This window comes from Humulus lupulus, chromosome 8 (genome assembly GCF_963169125.1).
Source record: "Humulus lupulus chromosome 8, drHumLupu1.1, whole genome shotgun sequence".
Lineage (NCBI taxonomy): Eukaryota > Viridiplantae > Streptophyta > Magnoliopsida > Rosales > Cannabaceae > Humulus > Humulus lupulus.
The window spans coordinates 17,968,768-17,987,166 of NC_084800.1; the positions used below are offsets into that span (position 1 = coordinate 17,968,768).

Below are 18,399 nucleotides of genomic sequence, written 5' to 3' on the forward strand. Positions count from 1 at the left end.
ACGTTTTTTTAGTTTTATTTATAAAATTTATTAATTATTTTTATTAAATTTATATTAATGTCATATAAATTTCAAATAAATATCATATTTTAATTAAATAATTTATTTATTTTTGTTTAAGTTTATGCTTGTTCTAGTTTTTGAATTTAGGAAGGATAATTATAAATTATATTTTTAATGTAATATTAAATATTATACATGTATTTTAAATTTAAGTTTCTTGTTAGTTTTAAAAAAAATAATCAATTTGTTACTAATTAACAATAGATTATATTATATATTTAATATGATATTATTCTAATAAGTGAGTTTAAATTTAATTAAATTTTATTATTTTAAAATAATTATCATTGTAAAATATCTCAAAAATATCCTATTTTAATTTGTTTAATTATTTATTATTTTTAAATAATTATCATTGTAAAATATCTCAAAAATATCTTATTTTAATTTTTTAATTATTTATTTTATTTTATTTAAATTTAAATATTTACGAACTACTATTATATATAAATAAGAATATTCTGTTAAATATAAGAATATTCCGTTAAAGTTAACATTAAAAAAATAAAAAACCCTTAAAACCAAGCATTTCCGTTATCTATACACTTATTATATAGAATAGATATAGATTAATATAAATAGTATTACCGAATATGATGGTTTTAACTTTTGCTTAATTGATTGCTATAATTTGTATAATTTATGTCGAGTTACAAAATCATCCTACTATTTTTTTTTTATATATAGAAAAGGGTGTAGTTCCAAAAATATGATCTAACTACGCTAAAAAATTAATAAAAATATAATGACTGGCTGGGGATGGGGTTCTCATTCAAATTATTGTATATAGTAACTCAATTATATTCCAACACCTAAGAAGATTAATTATGACCAAGTTAGTTATAATATTTAATGGTAACCATGATAGAATACTTACGTAACAATTTTGACTAAAGGTGGGGAACAAATAAGTTCTTATCTAAAAATAAATAATCGTTTACTTTGATGGAGACAGGTGTATTAATTTGATGGTAACCATATGTTTTAATCAAATGACTTCACCATAATCATCAAACAGTGTAATAACTAGTAACCCAGTAAACCAGTTGGATACTTTATCTTTCGTGTGTTAAAAAAAACATTTTCTTTAAAATTTCAGGTAAGAAAAAAATAATTGTTATTATATCATTGGTTGAAGAAAATTAAAAATTCTATCTTCCAGAGTCTTAAGAAAATTAAAAAATGAAATATTCAAAGATTACTTATCTATGACCAACATTTAAAACAGTTTAATGTAATTTTCAGTTGAGAAAATAAAAATGGGCGTCCATATTATAATTTTAACAAAAAATTGAATCAAACCAGTGGACTTTGAAGTGCTAAATACAAACTAACATTATAATAACCTTTCCAAGAGTAATCAACTGAGGGAATATTCCATATTCGATTTAATATTTTCTTCCCTCTAATTTCTTAGTAGTTAAGCCAATAATATAAAGAAATAAATAAAAAGACCGTCTACCTATTCCGCAGGGTGTATTTGCACGAGTGACCAGTCAGAAATGAAGAAAAAAAAGAAAAGAGAATAAATATGAAAGAAGGAAGGTGCATCAAAGTAACAAAGTCTAAAGTCTTAAACCCAATAAAATAAATTTAATTAAATTAAATTAATAAATAAAGTCTAAGCAAGTGACTCGGTCCCCAGAGGGTAAAGAGTCAACATGATTGCGGGTACACAGATCGGAAACGTGGGTTGGCTTTGGTGGGGGCCCACATAAAGACTTGGTTACTGGGCCAGGCGGTCATCGGTCACAACTCACTCCCTCAGAAACCCAAAATCCAAGCCCAAAAAGAAAGAAACTAAGAGCCGGGCCGTCAATTTTGTTGACTTGGCTTCTTTCCTTTCCTATCAACCCTTTCTTTTTTGATTTTCCTCACGTGGAAGGCGCCGCACCATTCGGGGCGGTGGATTCAAATTTTTTTTTCTTTCCTTTTTTCTTTCTCGTTTGATTTTAATAACCAGTCAAACTCTTGTCTTGACGAAATGAAGACGAAACCCCCACCGCTACGGTATAGTGGCCCCCAATTAAGAGTTAGTAGGTCGGGTCGGGTCGGATTATCCACGCTTTTTAGCCACTAAGCTACAGATAACCTTGATACAAAGATATCGGGTTGGGAACTTGGACACTGGATTGTCAGAAAAATGCCACCTGGCATCTGACGCACCGTCTTACGCAAATGACTTTATAATTAAATAAATAAATAAGAATCCCATCAGTCTACGAAAAATCAAATCTAGTTTTTGGTCTACGTTCCAAACCCTTTTTATAGCCGAACCGAGAGCAGCGGTAAAAGACTTCACAGACTTCACCACACAAGCTCCCCTTCTTAGCTCTACTTTTTCTTTGTTTTCTCTCTCTAAAACCAACTCCATTGCGATTCAATTTTTTCTCGCACTTTCTCGGTGTTTTTATGGAAAAAGGATGGGGTCTCACCCTCGATTCTGATTCTCACGGTTTCTTTCTCAATAAACCCCAGCAACTACCTGTGATCGACCACACTAGTTCCAAACGAAATATCTTCGGTAATAGTACTGATTCACCTAGAACCATGACGATGTTCTCCGGCGTCGACCTTTCAGCCGTTAGATTTTCCCGCAGGGAAGATCAGATTTCGGTAGCGATGCCACCGCCTCCTTCCGACGAGAATCGGGCCTCTGCCGCCGTGGTCGACTTCTTCTCGGAAAAGAATAGAATAGTCAACGATAGCGATGATTCCAAAGCCGTCGCAGCAGTTAGCATCAAGAAGGAGAGTTCACATGGCGAGGCCACACCGGGACCTTCGAATTTAAATGTAAATGTTAGTATACATTCTCTTACATCACTATCTGATCAAAATGATTTCTTAATTATGTTATTCAATATATTAATATTGGTTTTTAATTTTGTTTCAGACTGGTTTGCATCTTCTAACTGCCAATACCGGAAGTGATCAATCGACGGTGGATGATGGTGTATCATCTGATGTAGAAGATAAGCTTTCAAAAAACAAGGTAATTAATAATCTCATCAAATGATTTAAGGACTATTGACTCTTTTTTGTTTCTTTTTTAAATTTATATTTATATTAATTTTTTTTTAAATTCAATGGTTGAAGGTGGCTCGTTTACAAGTTGAGCTCCAAAGCATGAATGCTGAGAATCAAAAGTTAAAAGAAATGCTTACTCAGGTGAGCAGTAATTACAGCGCTCTACAAATGCACGTGGTAGCTCTTATGCAACAGCAGCAACAACAACAACAGCTAAATCATCGAGCCGACACTGCTCAGCTACTGCAACATCAGGTACTTTATTCATTTTTAATTAATTAATGGGTCCAATAATAAACTAGCTCATCATCAAGATCATGACTAATAATTTGGACTGGTTTCTAATCGATCTCAGATTAATAATAAGGATCAAGAAGTCAAACACGAGAGACAATTCCTTGATTTGGGACCAAGTGCTGCCACAGTGGAGACAGTAGATGATCAAGTATCCAACAATTCTTCCTCATCAGAAGAGAGAACCCGTTCCGCAACACCTCAAAACAATAATATTGTTCAAGATGTGAAATATAATAACAGTACTACCAGTAAAGATATCACCCCATTCGATCATCAAGATCACAGCTCTGCTAGTTATAGAGATTGTAAAAGGGTCAACAGAGAAGAGAGCCCGGAATCTGAGTCCCAAGGTTGGGCTGCTAACAAGGCTGTTAAGTTGAATCCTGCCTCCAAGCCTATCGAGCAATCTCCTGATGCCACCATGAGGAAAGCCCGTGTATCAGTTCGTGCCCGATCAGAAGCTCCCATGGTACGCATATAATACTTCATTGAATAATCAAAGTCAGTAAAATATAATTGATATATAAATGAACAGTATTAATTTTTTTTTAAATACAAAATTTACAGATAACTGATGGATGTCAATGGAGAAAATATGGTCAGAAAATGGCCAAAGGGAATCCTTGTCCTCGTGCCTATTATCGGTGTACAATGGCTGTTGGATGTCCCGTTCGCAAACAAGTAAGTTAATTTTTTTTGTAAACATAATTGAATCTAATTAAACTACATAACTTCTAAACGAGTATCTAATTTGTTTTTTTTGAATTCTCATTTTATAGGTTCAACGTTGTGCTGAAGATCGAACCATTTTGATCACGACATACGAAGGAAATCACATCCACCCACTCCCACCAGCGGCTATGGCGATGGCATCGACAACCACTGCAGCAGCGAACATGTTATTGTCCGGTTCTATGTCGAGCGCAGATGGGTTAATGAACCCGAATTTATTGGCTAGAGCCATTCTTCCATGCTCATCGAATATGGCTACCATTTCGGCTTCGGCTCCATTCCCTACAGTCACATTGGACCTAACCAACAACTCCAACCCACTACAGCTGCTAAGATCACAACCAACCCAATTCCAAGTTCCATTAGGGCAACCCCAAAACTTCGCTACACCACACAATGCTTTTGGACAAAGTCTATATAATCAGTCCAAATTTTCTGGTCTTCAGCTCTCAGGTCAAGACATGGCCACCGTGTCTTCAGCCGCACAATTACACGCGCACCAAACTCATCCGCAGGCATCTTTGGCCGATTCGGTTAGTGCAGCCACGGCCGCTATCACAGCTGATCCAAACTTCACAGCCGCGCTTGCCGCGGCTATCTCCTCCATCATCGGAAATGGAGCTAATCAGAATAATAATAATGCCGCTAGTTCCGCTGCTAATCCCAGTAGCAACTCAAACAACAGCAACAAAATGATCAGCAGCTTTCCAGGAAACTAGAGATTGTGTTTTTCTTACTGTATCAGTTGTTCATTAGTTTTTTTTTCTTCATTTTTTTGTTCTTTTTTGGGCTAGTAAATGAGTACACAAGATAAGATGACATGTCCATAGTTTTGTTGTTGTAAGGGTCTTGACGACAAAGTTTATTCTTTCTTATTGTTCAATTTTGAATAATTTTTGTTCAAAATTTTCAGTACATACACAGAAATGGAGAAAAACAAAGTTATTGTATTAGCCACATTTATGTACTATTTCAAATTCCAATACACATAGATATTCTTATATATTTGATCCTATCAATCCGGCCGTTTACCTTATTTTATAATCTGAAATCTCTTAAAAATCAATCTGGATGACACAACCACATAAGAAAATTAAATTCTTGTTCACAAGTAAACTCTAAAAGAAATTAAAACTAATAAAATTGGATGAATGTGTGTGTACAACAAATACATCACAAGCAGTCAAGAAGTTCGGCTGTCTGAATTTGACACGCAAACGGCGCGTAATAAGAGGAACCTAAATAGTAGACTTTGAGGAGACTTCCAGGCAACTACGTGTTGTGCTTTAATGAGAGTAATAAATAGTTTAAGAGTCAAATTCAAACAAAACTTAAAGAAAGGAAAGAGAAAACTAGAAGAAAAATTAGAAAAGCTATTTTGTATTTTGTAATGTAGTGTAGTAGTACTTTAACTTTTCGTGATTAAATTAATTTTGTATTAAAAAAAACTTATAGGTTATGGTTGGTTAATATTTAAATGGAGAAATATAATACGTTATTGACTTTTCGTCCACTTTGATTGACATCACGTCACGTCATTGGAATCCGATCCAATCATGTGTATCACTTTTCTCTTTTCACATATATTAAACTGTTGAAATCCCAACGTGGAACATTGTGGGTTGCACCGTACCTCATCCACCGTACTAGGATCTTTTGAGAATTAACTTAATGGATCACTATAGATAGAATCTTATATATAATGTCGATATATATAATGGATGGAGCTAGCTTTTCAGTTCATGTGGGATTGGGATACTCATATACTTGGGTAAGAAGACCCTTTTCATGATCCCACGTGCTTGCATGTGAAGAAATCACAGGTCAGTTTGATTTTTATTTTATTATTATTCTTTCTTTTTAGATAAGTTTAGGCTGAAATAAAAATTATTATGTATCTTCGTGTAAGTTGGGATGGAATTACTTTGTAATTAAGTACTTTTTCAACTGTAGGTGCTCAAAATAGAAAAAATAGAAGTCTTTCTTAAATGGAGTTGAAATAATTAGAGCAGGTGTGTTTGATTGCGTGTGTATTATTTTTCTTATTGACAAATGGTACGTTACTAGGAAAGAAACTAGAAATTTTAGAGTGACGTGAATCACCCTAGGTTGCTATATATGTGAAATTTCGATTTTTATATATATTATCGTGTTTGAAGCTTGAAACTAACAGGGATATTTTTTTTATTACTCTATCTAAGAAAATGACATTGAATATGCCTACAATACAAAGAGATCCGGTTTATGAGGATTCTTTGTTTTAACTCTAAAATATACCCCACTTTTATTGACAATAAAGAGACTATAGCTATTCGATCTAAATTTATTTGGTGGTGACTGTTTTTTTAAACAAAAGAAAAAGTTGGCTCACTAAAGATAATTGGGACATAGTGGAGGCTGCTGAAGTAGCGTCAATAATGCTTGAAAACCTTGAATTGATATGTAGACCATAACCTTTTAAATATATATCTATATATAATATAAATAAAAAGGCATTAGAAAAATAAAAATAAAAAATTGAGTACGGGACAAAATAAGCATTATTTGAATATAGTTGAGGACAAATGGGCGATGGCTTAGGCATGAAGAGGACAAAGGAGCTATTTGGCAGCTTTGGTACTGTGTCTTGTGTCACGTTTATATGTATGTGCGACCCATTTCCATTTCTTGAGGTTGACTCCCTGGCCCAGGTTTGTAAATAGCCTAGAGATATTTTATATCGAAAATAAAAATTCATATAAAACAATGTAATTAATGTGGAAAAGCAAAGCTTGATAGGACCAGTGAACCAAGTGGTCTTGCAGGAGTCAATGGTTATAATTCCCAAATTTTATAAAGGATAATATGTTATAATATGCCATCGCGTCCTTCTAAATATATATCATTCAGATCACAATTATTATCGGTGATTCCGTTTAATATTAAAATGAGGGTGAGATGTACGTTTATGGCCATAAGTTGGGCTGAAACAACATAAACTATTCTTATCCAATTAATTAGAGTTAACCATTCAAAAACATTTATTAATTGGATTTAGAAGAGGTCTAACCTTCATTATCTGTTAAATAATATTAGTACGGGACTTTTAGCATCCCAAAACCAACGATTCTTATTGGGATTGTCGCTACTTTTATTTGAAATATGATTGAACATAACGTTATTGTAGGTTGTTTGCTTAAAAAAAACTCTTTTGAGATTATGCCGGGCAGGTTATATACATTAATATTTTATTGAGCTTTGTAAGTTAGGAAAAAGTAAAATAAATTGGTTTATTCTATTGGAATTCGCATGTCACTTTATAAAATTATGAGATATAAATATGTAATAGATAAGCTATACCCATCGCTCCAAAAATAGTTAGCACCATTCTTAAAAAAAAAAGAAGAAGAGATTTTTGCTTAAATACAAATTTCTTTAGTTTTTTGTTTTTACTTTTTTACTAATTTTATTTTTTTTCTTCAAAAATACGTATTCAAGTTTTTAAAAATACGATTTTAAGAAAAAACAACTAAAAAATAACTCATTAGGCCAACTAAACATCAACAAAAAAAACCTAAAACAATGTGAAAATAACACAAAAAAAAACACACAAAACCGTAAAAATGTAAAAAAAATCTTAGAACCATAGAATTTAAAAAAAAAATGTTTGACCGTAAAAACGTGAATTTTTAGCAAAAATTAATATTTTGTGTAATTTCCAAAAAAAAAAACCCAAGCCCACTATAAACACTCAATTGGGCCTTCGGCTCAATGAACCTCAACTCAATATATTATTTTACAAAATATTTAAAATCAAAAAGTAATGTCTTATTAAAATTAATCTTTATTAGAAAATTATTTAAGTAAGTTTTTTTGTACTATTTTTTCAATAAAAAATACATAATTTAATATTATTAAAACTATCCAAGTTAACACCAACATTGGATCCAGTTATACAGATGATTAGGAATAGTATAGTTACACATGTAGAAGGTTTGAGCTCACAGAGATTTCATGTGGACATGGATTGGCTACATATTTATAAGTGTTATCACAAAGCAGCATTCCAAGTAGCTTATTTAGAGATAATGGAGCCTATGCTTAGTCCAGGCAATTAGTCTCAATCCAGTCTTTCCTCCAGGTGACAACAACCTACCAGGAAGGCCAAGGAAAAAACAAACAAAAGATGTGGATGAGCAACCCCCTCCTACAGCCACTAAAACAAAGAAAACAGACCAAGTTGTCCATTGTAGATATTGAGAGGGACACTTTAGGACAACATGCACAGATGTAGCAGCCCTTGAGGTATTGCATAATTCACTATAGTCCCAAAATTAATTGAGAAAACTTGTTTGCTACAATTGACACTTAACATAATTCATTTTGCTTTTTTAGGTACAGAAGAAAAAAGGAGGTCGCCCACCAAGCAAGAACCCACCTCAAGAAACATTGAAGAGGAGGAAAAGAAAGGAGAAACAACAAGCAAGGGAAGACGCAAATGCACCAAGTGTTGCAAAGGCAAGTACATCAAGTGCTGGAGGGGCAACTGCATCAAGTGCTGCAGGGCCTAATTGTAACGCCCCAACTCCAGGGACCGTTACGGTGTGCCTTGTAAACAGTGCTAAACTCGCTAATTGAGTCATTTGGCCAAAATCGTGTAACTAAGTATGATTAGCGGTTTAGGGATTAAAAAATTTGGTTAAGATGTAACGTTTCACTAGAACGTTTAATATATACGTTGGGATCCTGAAAATATAATTTCAGAGTCTATTACAGAAAAATATTTACAACAGGCCGTTCTAAGCGGCAAAACAGGGTTCAACCCTAGTTCCTCTTTAAACCTCGGCCGTGGCGGACGAGCAGCTTCATATGTACACGTCATCACCTAAGCTCTCCAACTCAAGGATGGTCCAGCTTCCTTTTGCCCTTACCTGCACCACATAGCACCCGTGAGCCGAAGCCCAGCAAGAAAACACAATAAAGCATGATATAATATCAACAATGATCATAACAATCATTCAGGACTATCAGTCCAAAACAGGTAGGTGACAGTAGCCAAAGTCACAAAAGTGGGTACAACTCCCTTTAGCCATGTGACGATAGGGTCACCAGGGCTTAACTGGTAGGTTGTCCTTTCATAAGTTCGATCAGGATAGGTGTATGGTGAATGGTCACCAACATAACCTTCCTCATGACCATAGAGTCATAACCTGGGGACAGCACCCTTTAGCCATGTGATGATAGGATCACCAGGCTAAATAAATAAGTGAGCATCTCACTAGCTCTAGCAGGATAGGTGCATGGTGATTGGTCACCAACATAACCTTCCTCCCAACTCTAGAGTCGTAACTATGGATAGCGTCCCCTAGCCATGTGGCAAACAGTCACCGGAGCCATACGCCCTGGCTATAATCATCTGGTCTTAGACCAGGCAAGCGCTTATAAGTTATTCGACCTTAGGGTCGGCCCAGCATTAATGCCATAGAGCCATTCAATGCTGATATCGATTAGATCTAATCTTCATTTGGCCCGGCGTTCATGACGCCATGCCATTTCTGACTCTTAGGTCATAATCCCTGACTAGTCAGTGCCATACACAAGTAAGTCATGCCACCAAACATATGTCACATGTTCAATATCCAAAAACAAGGTATTCAGCATGCTTACTAAACAGGTACTAGTACAATTAGGAACATGCATAAACATAGAGGCACAAGCTCTGAACAATATCATACTCAGGACTCAAAGCATGTGTTAATCACATGTTTCTCATGCATCACATGCATAATATTCAACAATCCAACATGCACCAATAACAACCATGCATGTCACGTTCAATAATCAACCAACATGCATCAAGAATAGCCATGCATGTCATACTTAATAATCAACCAACATGCATCAAGAATAGTCATGCATGACACATATACATAGGGTGCAGTTTTCTTACTTTGGGTTCGAGCAAGAATTAGTAAAAGAACGCCCCTTGAGAACGATCAACCCTTTGATCCTTTAGCGGTCACCTAGTCATAACCAAATATGAAATCCCATCAATAAAATAAATCATAAAAAGGTTTATAATCTAAAACCACACTCCCGGGATCCATCTCGCACTCTCGGGAATCTTAATATGCTCAAACGGGGCAAAGGAACCAAACCCCGAGCCTTAAGGATTAATCCGAGCCCTAAAATAGGTTTGCTGAAAAATGGACCAGCGATGCAGCCCTATTAAATGGCGTTGTAGCCCTATTTCCAAGTCAGAGGCCCTGCCTAGCGCTGCTGCACCCTGAATGGAGCTGCTGCGCCAAAAACAGACCAGAAACTTTCTGGTTCTTCTTCTTTGCGATTTCTCTTAAAACCAACCCTCCAAATCAATCCCAAACATCACCCAAACATCCAATTCAACCCCAAATCATCATCTATATTATACCCTCATCAAAACCCAATCAATCTTACACAAAAACTCCCATTGATTCCAACTATCCACATCAAAACTATAAGCTGAAAACTATAAAGAAAAACAGAGTATGGCTTATATTCAAGGATGAAATCTTACCTCAAGCTTGATTTATATATCCTTCAATGATTGAACCAAAGTCCTAAACCCTCTAGCCTTGCTCTCCTAGCTTGCTACCTCAAATTGGCTCTCAAAAATCAAAAGGAAGAAGGAGGAAGAATAAGTACGGGAGAGAAAGAAAGATGAGGATGATGATGCTCTGTTTTCTTTTCATACATTTTCTACAGCCTTTAAATGATACATATCCTTTTCCAAATGACCATATTGCCCCTAGGTCAAATAAAGGCTTCTAAAGTCATCCCGAGGGTATAATCGGTATTTTCCACCTATCTCGTTAATCATAATTAACGCTTTCCAATTCCCGCTAATCTCGATAATCTCAAACACCAATAATCCATATCCCGTTACCCTATAATTCCCGGTAACACTCTAATCGTCAAAATGACCCCGAGACTCACCCCAAGCCCCGAACTTAAACCCGCTATGACTAGATCGAACACTTACATTTCATGATCGTCTCATGCCGAATAGCTCGAACCAATTCACCTTATAATATGGCTATATTAATTAATCACAACCATGCACCCAAAATACACAATTACGCCCACAGCGGCCAAATTACCGAGATACCCCTGTATTTATAAATACACCCATATGCACGCATTTACCATCATATAATAATATAATTCACATAAACATGCATATGATCATTAAATAACATCATAAGTCAATTATGGCCCTCCTGGCCTCCTAATCAAGGTCCTAACCCTTATTAGGAAATTCAGGGCATTACACTAATGTTTAGAATTACTACAAACTTTTGCAAACTTTTTATATTTTGATGTAAATGCTTAGACATTTTCTTTGGGGAAAAAAAATGCCATTTGGGTATATGTTGGACATATAGGCAAAGACTATTTTGTTGGGGAACAAAGGGCAACAAGATATATGTTAGAATTGTTGCTTTTTTTAATGTGTTATGAGCAAATGACAATTACCATGTATTTATCATTTCACCGGTTCCATAAATGAAACTTACTTAAATGAAAGATGTTGATTTCATTCACTACTTTATACACACAAGTTAATTGAAAGTGAAATTGTTTCATTCAAAATAATTGCTACTTTTCAATCATAGCTGAATTTGATACATAATCCAACAGTTACAACCCAAACACCATTTCAATACTTTAGCCACAATAACACAAACCAGAAGAGGATTTTGCAAGCTTTGTTTGAATTTGTTCTCATAAACTACAATTTTTGGGCTGCATTCACCATAGCTCTCCATATTTGATTGATTTCTTTCCATAAACTTTGACTTGCTATGCATCATTGATTGTTTTCTGTCCATTAAATATGGGGGTTCATCAACTTCGGATAAGGAATAGACTTCACTCTCCAGATCTTGAATCTTCCTAAGCAGCTTGGGCATCGCAACTATCAAATGTTGGCACATTTCAAAGTCCAACCAGTGCCAATAATTACAGTATCCCAGCTCCTTCATAGACCGACCACTATTATACATCACAAAGAACTAGTGCAAAAAATGAAAAAAAAAAAAAAAAGAGAAAATAAACTCACCTGATGCTTGCAGCAGGTTAGGAACCTTATTCCTGGGTTTGCATCTGTCCGAGATGTCTTCACCACTACTGGTTTTGGTGGCTGACAACGACATTTCACTTATCACAGTGCTTCCATCTTCGTCAAGCTAGGGCTTCGACAACCAAAGTTTTGAGAATTGAGATGAGTATAGTTTCCCCTTTTTTTGTTCTAATTTAATTTTTTTTTCTTTTTCATTTATGGGTTTTTATTTCAGCTCTTTTTCTAATTTAATTATCTATGTGAGCATCTATGGGGTGAAATATACAGGTTTCAACGGGCCACGTAGAAGGATTTGGGAATAACGAGGGAATCGTCGTAAACTGTAAATATGGTAATGGCACGTGAGTTTGAGAGGTTTAACCGACGAAAATAAAGAAGTTGGGATTAAGTGTATACGAAGGTGAAGATAAGGGAGTTTTTCCGCTAATTACTCAAAAAATCTTTTGAGATTATGCCGGGCAGGTTATTTAAATTAATATTTTATTGAGCTTTAGAAGTTAGGAAAAAGTAAAATAAATTGGTTTATTGTAATGGAATTGGCATGTCGCTTTATAAAATTATGAGATATAAATATGAAGAAATTATATTTTATATGAGATTTTTAATAGAGTTTACAAAAATATGCATTTTTTTAAAAAAAAAGTTAATCTATGACTTTTTCTTAAGACTTTTCACTTTTATGGGTTTATTTTCCCATATTTTTGTATAAAAGTTGGTTTATAACATAATCAAGTTTTATTAATTTGGAATGGTATGTTTGTAATTTGATTATTATTTTTTTAGTTTATTTGATTTTTTTACATAACTATTTTTATATTAAATTTTTCTTTGGTTGTTTTGCAATTTTTTTTTTTTTGTAATATGAGTTGTGTTTATCATTGTTTTTATTACAACATTCACTACTACAAAATATCCTTTACGGGACACTTTTTTAGGACTCGCACATAAATGCAAGTCCTTAAAAATATTTATGAAGTTTTTAGGACACTCATTGAGAGTCCTGAAAAAACACAATTTAGGACTCGCAATGAGTGTCCTAAAAAAATATGTGAGTCCTAAAAAAATCTGGGCTAAAAAATAAGTGTTTTACTTAACAATTTTAAGGACTTGCTTTGGGAGTCCTTAATACTCTTTAAGGACTCACTTTGCGAGTCCTAAAAACAACTGGACTGAAAGTAATAGTTAAAAGTAAATTCTTTATTTATGGTTAAATATTTTAATAATTTCTTAAAAAAAATTATAAGTTGTTAGTTTTTAAATATACTTAAAAAATAAAAACTAATATTATTTTTTCTTAATATTATTATACTTTTTATTTATATATTTTTTTAACAAATAATAACTAAATCCTATCCCTCAACCTCAATCTCAATCTCACTCTCTCTCTCTGTTCTTTTCCTCAACTCAAAAACCAGCCCTCAACCATCCTCTTCGACGGCGTGCATGGGTCACGGCTGGTGGCCGGATCACGGCGGCGGGCTCGATGCAGAGGCAGGGGACTCGGCTCTCTCACTCCCTCGTCCTCCCATCTCTCACTCTGCCTGGGATCGATGTCGCCTAGGGGTTCAAGGGCTCGACAGCGGCTGGGGGTTCAAGGGCTCGACGCGCGAGTGGGGTTCTCCGGGCTGGCTGGGCTCGACGGCGCGGGGGTCTCAGGGGGTGGGATAGATCGTGCAAGGACGGCGCAGGGAGGGGTTTAGGTTGAGCTGAGCTGGGTCTGGGTTGACTGTGCAGGGACGGTGGCTGGGCTCGGCAGGGACGGTGGCTGTGCAGGGAGGGGCTAGTGTAGGTTTGGGATTTGTTCTTTAACTGTTTGGAAATTGTTCAAGCTTATATGAAGTGGGCTTCTGGGATTTTTTCGGTTTGATTTCTTATCATATCTGATTTTTTCGGTTTGATTTCAGATCCTTCAAACTGAAGCCACCACCCATTCTGCGCAGGTTGCATTGCTCCAGGTAAGATTATGACCTTGACTTTTTCTTAGTTATGGAGAATTATGAGGTGTAATCAATTATGAATGTTTGGTGCCAAGTCTATTCTTTCTGCATTCGTAATTTTTTTTTGTTTGTAATATATATTCTTTATATAAATTACTGTTTAATTGTGGATATGTATTCTTTATACTAATTGATGCTTGGGATACTTGTTTACTTGGTAGACACAACATGTGTTTACACTAATCGATCTGTTGGCTGATTTAGAGAGCACCAATGACTGTACCATATGGACATGTTTTATCAAGACAAATACCAGTTTTCTTTTTTGATTAAGCCAATTGTATGGTTGTACCTAACAGCTTAGGTGTGCACTCCAATTGTTTTTTGTATGATTTGTGCAGTTTATTGGTCACCATACACCAGAGTTTTTGGTTATTTGATATGTATTTTTATTTTAATTAGAACCTTCGTATTAGTGAGCCTTTAAAAGTTATCGGTTCATTGGTTGTTTTGCTAACTAAATTAGAGATTACTGTATTCTTTGTTTAAGATATTGATTATTTTTCTAGGACAGTATTAACCAGTGATCACTGCTTTTTTATACTAACTTTTGTACTGGGGTGTGTCTGCTCACCACCTTAATGACTGTTAGAAGAGTAAACAAAAAACCAAATTTAAAGTGAACCAATACAAAGGTCATAGAACACACTTTATTCATACTTGGTATTTTCATGTGATGCAGAGGGATACTACTGGGTTAACTGCTGAGAATAAGGAGCTCAAAATGCAGTTACAGGCTATGGAGCAACAAGCGCAACTCAGAGAGGGTATGGTTCTATTACACCAGGGGAAGCATTTGGGAGCCTTGTGAAAAATGGAAAATGGATATTTTGTTTTTTGTTTGTTCTAGCTATTAACAATTTCAAGTTAACCAAATTCTCTTCTCTGCTTTTTACTCTTTCAAGGAATGAATCCATGTTGCTATTTTCTGAGAGAAATTATGGACTATTCAAGACTGATGGCACCATTTCATATGACATTGGGTTTCATGGACTTGATTCTTCATCTGCAGATTCATTATGTTTATCCCCGAAGGTAAAATCTTACTTCTCCTTTAAAAAAAGCATTTGAACCATTATAAAATGTTCTAAATTTGTCACTGCAATAATAATGAATGAACTATCATGATGTATAAGTAAAAGCATAATTGGTAGAAACTGGAACGCACATAGAAAGGCGTTTATATCATACAGTTAAAGAAAGAAAGTTCATAACAATAGGCTCTAAATATTGTTCATTTTAGTTCCCCCTGCCTAAATATTCTCATGCATTGATAAATACTTGATTGAACCTTGAATTTCATAGAAAGTTGCTATACAGAAGTTAATGTTTGATCTAACTAGTTCTTCTATGTACTGATTGAGGATACTATTATGTATGTCTTCTGTAACATGTACTACTTTGCTTCACCTGACAACTATAAATCTTTGGCCCTATAAGCTGCATTGCTTTATTTTCCTGCATTACTAGCAAAAGCTATAGCCTGTTATTTTAATTAGAAATTTATGCAGTTTCTATATTGACAAACTGATTATCCAATGTTATTTCTATTACTGTTGCTAATATGTAATCTGATCTATATTTGTGATGCATAGATGGTTTGTCATAAAATCAGTAGAACTTTTATTAGAGTGCTTGCATGATAGATATACATACGTAACCGAGTTCATTCTTTTCCCTGAAAAATAATAATGATTACAAGTAAAATAATTTTTGTGAGCCATAGACAGAATATAAAGTCTTGGAGACATGTTTTACTGACTTGAGCTTGAATATTAGTTTTTTCTTTCAAGTGTATATTCAGTAGAGGATTTTTGGTAATTTTTGGGCAGGATGTCTACTTTGATGACGAATCTGCTGAAGTTTGATGAATTACCCTTTTATCAAAATAAAAAAGAAAAGCTAGAGCTCATAATGATTATATGTATATGAATTTTTATTATGATAAATATAACTGGTGAGATAGTTTGTCTTATTGGTGTGTTTCTTAGAGATTCTTTCATTGTATTTGCATGAGTTACATATGGCTCAAGTTGTCTTACACTGCTATAGTTATAGTGAAGGGAATTTCGTACCTCAACATTATTAACATGGTTTTTTTTGTGTTTTACTTCTAACAGGATGAAAGCCTTCACGATTCAAGTAAAATTGCTGCTTTCGATTTTGATGGATGTCTTGCAAACACTTCTGTTAGAAGGTTGTATAATATTCATTAAGCACTGATTAATTACATTTCATTGAAGTGCAATATTAGTATAGTATATTGAACTATAATTACCAGAAGAAATTAAACAAAATCGAACTAAAATACATTTCATTCCAATACATAGTTTTTAAATCTTATTATATTGATTCTAATGTTCAATCTCACTTAAGGTTCTTGTGAACTAAGATGCCCGAGACATTTTCAATGTGTACACTTACAGAATGCTTCATTTGTTGGAAGCTTTACACAAATTTGGCTCACTAACAACTAGAGTTGATGCACTTATTGCAGGGTAGGTCCGGATGCTTGGTCTCTGATGTATCCTTCAATACTTGCTAAGCTACAGAGCCTGTACAATGATGGCTATAAACTGGTTATTTTCTTTCCATATAATCTATCTCAAATGTAATGTATTTGTCTTATGATTTCTCCTAGTTTGACATTGTACACCTGGTCAATGCTTCGTGAATTTCTAATTATTTACATTATTCACCTGATTCCATTTGTAATCATTGCCAGGTTATCTTTACCAATGAATCAAACATTGAGCGCTGTCTTTGTATATCACATATTTTCTGAGGCTGTCTTTGTTGTTCTCTGTTTGTAGTTTTATGTCTTATATGTACTATCTTAGTCTGAGGCTGTCTAGACTATAATACAGTACATACGATTTCTTATCATCTTTTTTTAATACAATCTTGTTTGGTTGGGATTGAAATGATAGTGTTTATGTGAGAATAGAAATAGAATGGGAAAGAAATATCAATTCTTTTGTTTGGTTGAAATTTTGTTTGGAATGGCATGGACTAACATTACTTTGACCAAAATATCCATATGCAACTATAACTATCATGTAATATGATTTTGTAAGTATTAAATATTAAAATTATATTTTTGAGTAATTAATAAAAAAATTATTTTGTTGTATTTTCTTTTGAAAATTTTAGAAATCTAACATATATAATACATTACATTTTGGAAAAGGGATATATTTTTTTTAAATCAAAATGAAAATTGTAGCTGCATTTTTTTTTTAAAAAAAGTTTACTTTTAAAGGCATGCAAAGCGAGTCTTAAAATCTTAATTTAAAAATACTCAATGCGAGTCCTAAAAAATTACTTAAAGGCACTCAACCCGATTTTTTAGGATTTGCGTTGCGAGTCCTAAAAATATTTTTTTAGGACTCGCGTTGAGAGTCCTAAAAAATTACTTAAAAGCACTCAACTAGATTTTTTAGGACTCGCATTGCGAGTCCTAAAAACATTCTTTTAGGACTCGCAAAGCGAGTCCTAAAAACTTAATTAAATGCACTCAACCAGATTTTTTAGGACTTGCATTGCGAGTCCTAAAAACATTTTTTAGGACTCCCTTTGCGAGTCCTAAAAAATCTTAGTTTTTAAGGCTCTCGCGAGTCCTAAAAAACCTTTTTTGTAGTAGTGATTTTTTCCTTTTTTAAGAATGTACATTTTTTTTCAAAGCCTGGGTAAGTAACCGCTTATTTGATTGATTTTTCATAGTTATGTAAAAAAAATCCTAGAACTAGGTTAAATATATGTATCAAGAGGGGTAACCAATTATCCTAAGAGGAGTAACCTTCTGCCATAAGAAGGGTAACCAGTTACCATATGAGGGTAGGGCTGAGCATTGGGCGGGTTGGTCGGGTTACAATGCATTTTTACCCGTCCAATGTCATAATCGGGTTAGAAAAAGTGACCCGTAACTTGCCCAATTAAGAAATTTTTTTTTAAACCGTCCAATAATTTGGGTGGGTTGGTCGGGTTAACCCGCCCAAACCGAAATGGTATTTTTTTTTTGCGGGTTGGTTGGGTCAACCCGCCCAAACAAATGTGGTATTTTTTTTTAACATTTTTGTAATTTTTTTCTTTTAAATACTAGTACTAATAGTGTGAAGTTTATATTTTTAAGCTTAAAACAATATTTTAAATTTATAGTAAAAAAATTAAAACAAAACTTAA

At 34.1% G+C, this 18,399-nt stretch overlaps 3 protein-coding genes across 5 annotated transcripts; all 3 read left to right on the forward strand.

The window, feature by feature from the left end:
• Positions 1-2,348: 2,348 nt before the first annotated feature.
• Positions 2,349-5,122, forward strand: LOC133794885 (probable WRKY transcription factor 31). 2 transcript variants are annotated; one of them, XM_062232321.1, is made up of 6 exons: positions 2,349-2,862; positions 2,957-3,055; positions 3,160-3,345; positions 3,446-3,856; positions 3,955-4,068; positions 4,167-5,122. In XM_062232321.1, the coding sequence occupies exons 1-6, from the start codon at positions 2,476-2,478 to the stop codon at positions 4,836-4,838; spliced, it is 1,869 nt and encodes a 622-aa protein (XP_062088305.1). In that variant the 5' UTR covers positions 2,349-2,475; the 3' UTR covers positions 4,839-5,122. The 2 variants fall into 2 exon arrangements, with proteins under 2 accessions (XP_062088305.1, XP_062088307.1); XM_062232323.1 differs by having other exon boundaries at positions 2,349-2,856.
• Positions 5,123-8,186: 3,064 nt separating this feature from the next.
• On the forward strand, positions 8,187-15,028 carry LOC133795096 (transcription factor RF2b-like). The gene is made up of 5 exons (XM_062232546.1): positions 8,187-8,208; positions 8,387-8,403; positions 8,494-8,616; positions 14,125-14,175; positions 14,900-15,028. Exons 1-5 carry the CDS (start codon positions 8,187-8,189, stop codon positions 15,026-15,028), a joined length of 342 nt encoding a protein of 113 aa, XP_062088530.1.
• Positions 13,571-17,208, forward strand: LOC133794886 (polynucleotide 3'-phosphatase ZDP-like). 2 transcript variants are annotated; one of them, XM_062232324.1, is made up of 7 exons: positions 13,571-14,009; positions 14,125-14,175; positions 14,900-14,984; positions 15,123-15,252; positions 16,338-16,414; positions 16,715-16,796; positions 16,943-17,208. In XM_062232324.1, exons 4-7 carry the CDS (start codon positions 15,133-15,135, stop codon positions 17,000-17,002), a joined length of 339 nt encoding a protein of 112 aa, XP_062088308.1. In that variant the 5' UTR covers positions 13,571-14,009; positions 14,125-14,175; positions 14,900-14,984; positions 15,123-15,132; the 3' UTR covers positions 17,003-17,208. The 2 variants fall into 2 exon arrangements, with proteins under 2 accessions (XP_062088308.1, XP_062088309.1); XM_062232325.1 differs by having other exon boundaries at positions 13,571-14,005.
• The last annotated feature ends 1,191 nt before the right edge of the window (positions 17,209-18,399 follow it).

Excerpts from the sequence above, each read along its gene's own strand:
- LOC133794885 (XM_062232321.1), top strand. The coding sequence starts at position 2,476 with ATGGAAAAAGGATGGGGTCTCACCCTCGATTCTGATTCTCACGGTTTC. Across the intron at positions 3,056-3,159 it reads ATAAGCTTTCAAAAAACAAG|GTGGCTCGTTTACAAGTTGA; the intron begins GTAATTAATAAT and ends CAATGGTTGAAG. Across the intron at positions 3,346-3,445 it reads CTCAGCTACTGCAACATCAG|ATTAATAATAAGGATCAAGA; the intron begins GTACTTTATTCA and ends AATCGATCTCAG.
- LOC133795096 (XM_062232546.1), top strand. The coding sequence starts at position 8,187 with ATGGAGCCTATGCTTAGTCCAG. Across the intron at positions 8,617-14,124 it reads ATGCACCAAGTGTTGCAAAG|ATCCTTCAAACTGAAGCCAC; the intron begins GCAAGTACATCA and ends GTTTGATTTCAG. Across the intron at positions 14,176-14,899 it reads CGCAGGTTGCATTGCTCCAG|AGGGATACTACTGGGTTAAC; the intron begins GTAAGATTATGA and ends CATGTGATGCAG.
- LOC133794886 (XM_062232324.1), top strand. The coding sequence starts at position 15,133 with ATGTTGCTATTTTCTGAGAGAAATTATGGACTATTCAAGACTGATGGC. Across the intron at positions 15,253-16,337 it reads CATTATGTTTATCCCCGAAG|GATGAAAGCCTTCACGATTC; the intron begins GTAAAATCTTAC and ends TACTTCTAACAG. Across the intron at positions 16,415-16,714 it reads GCAAACACTTCTGTTAGAAG|GGTAGGTCCGGATGCTTGGT; the intron begins GTTGTATAATAT and ends CACTTATTGCAG.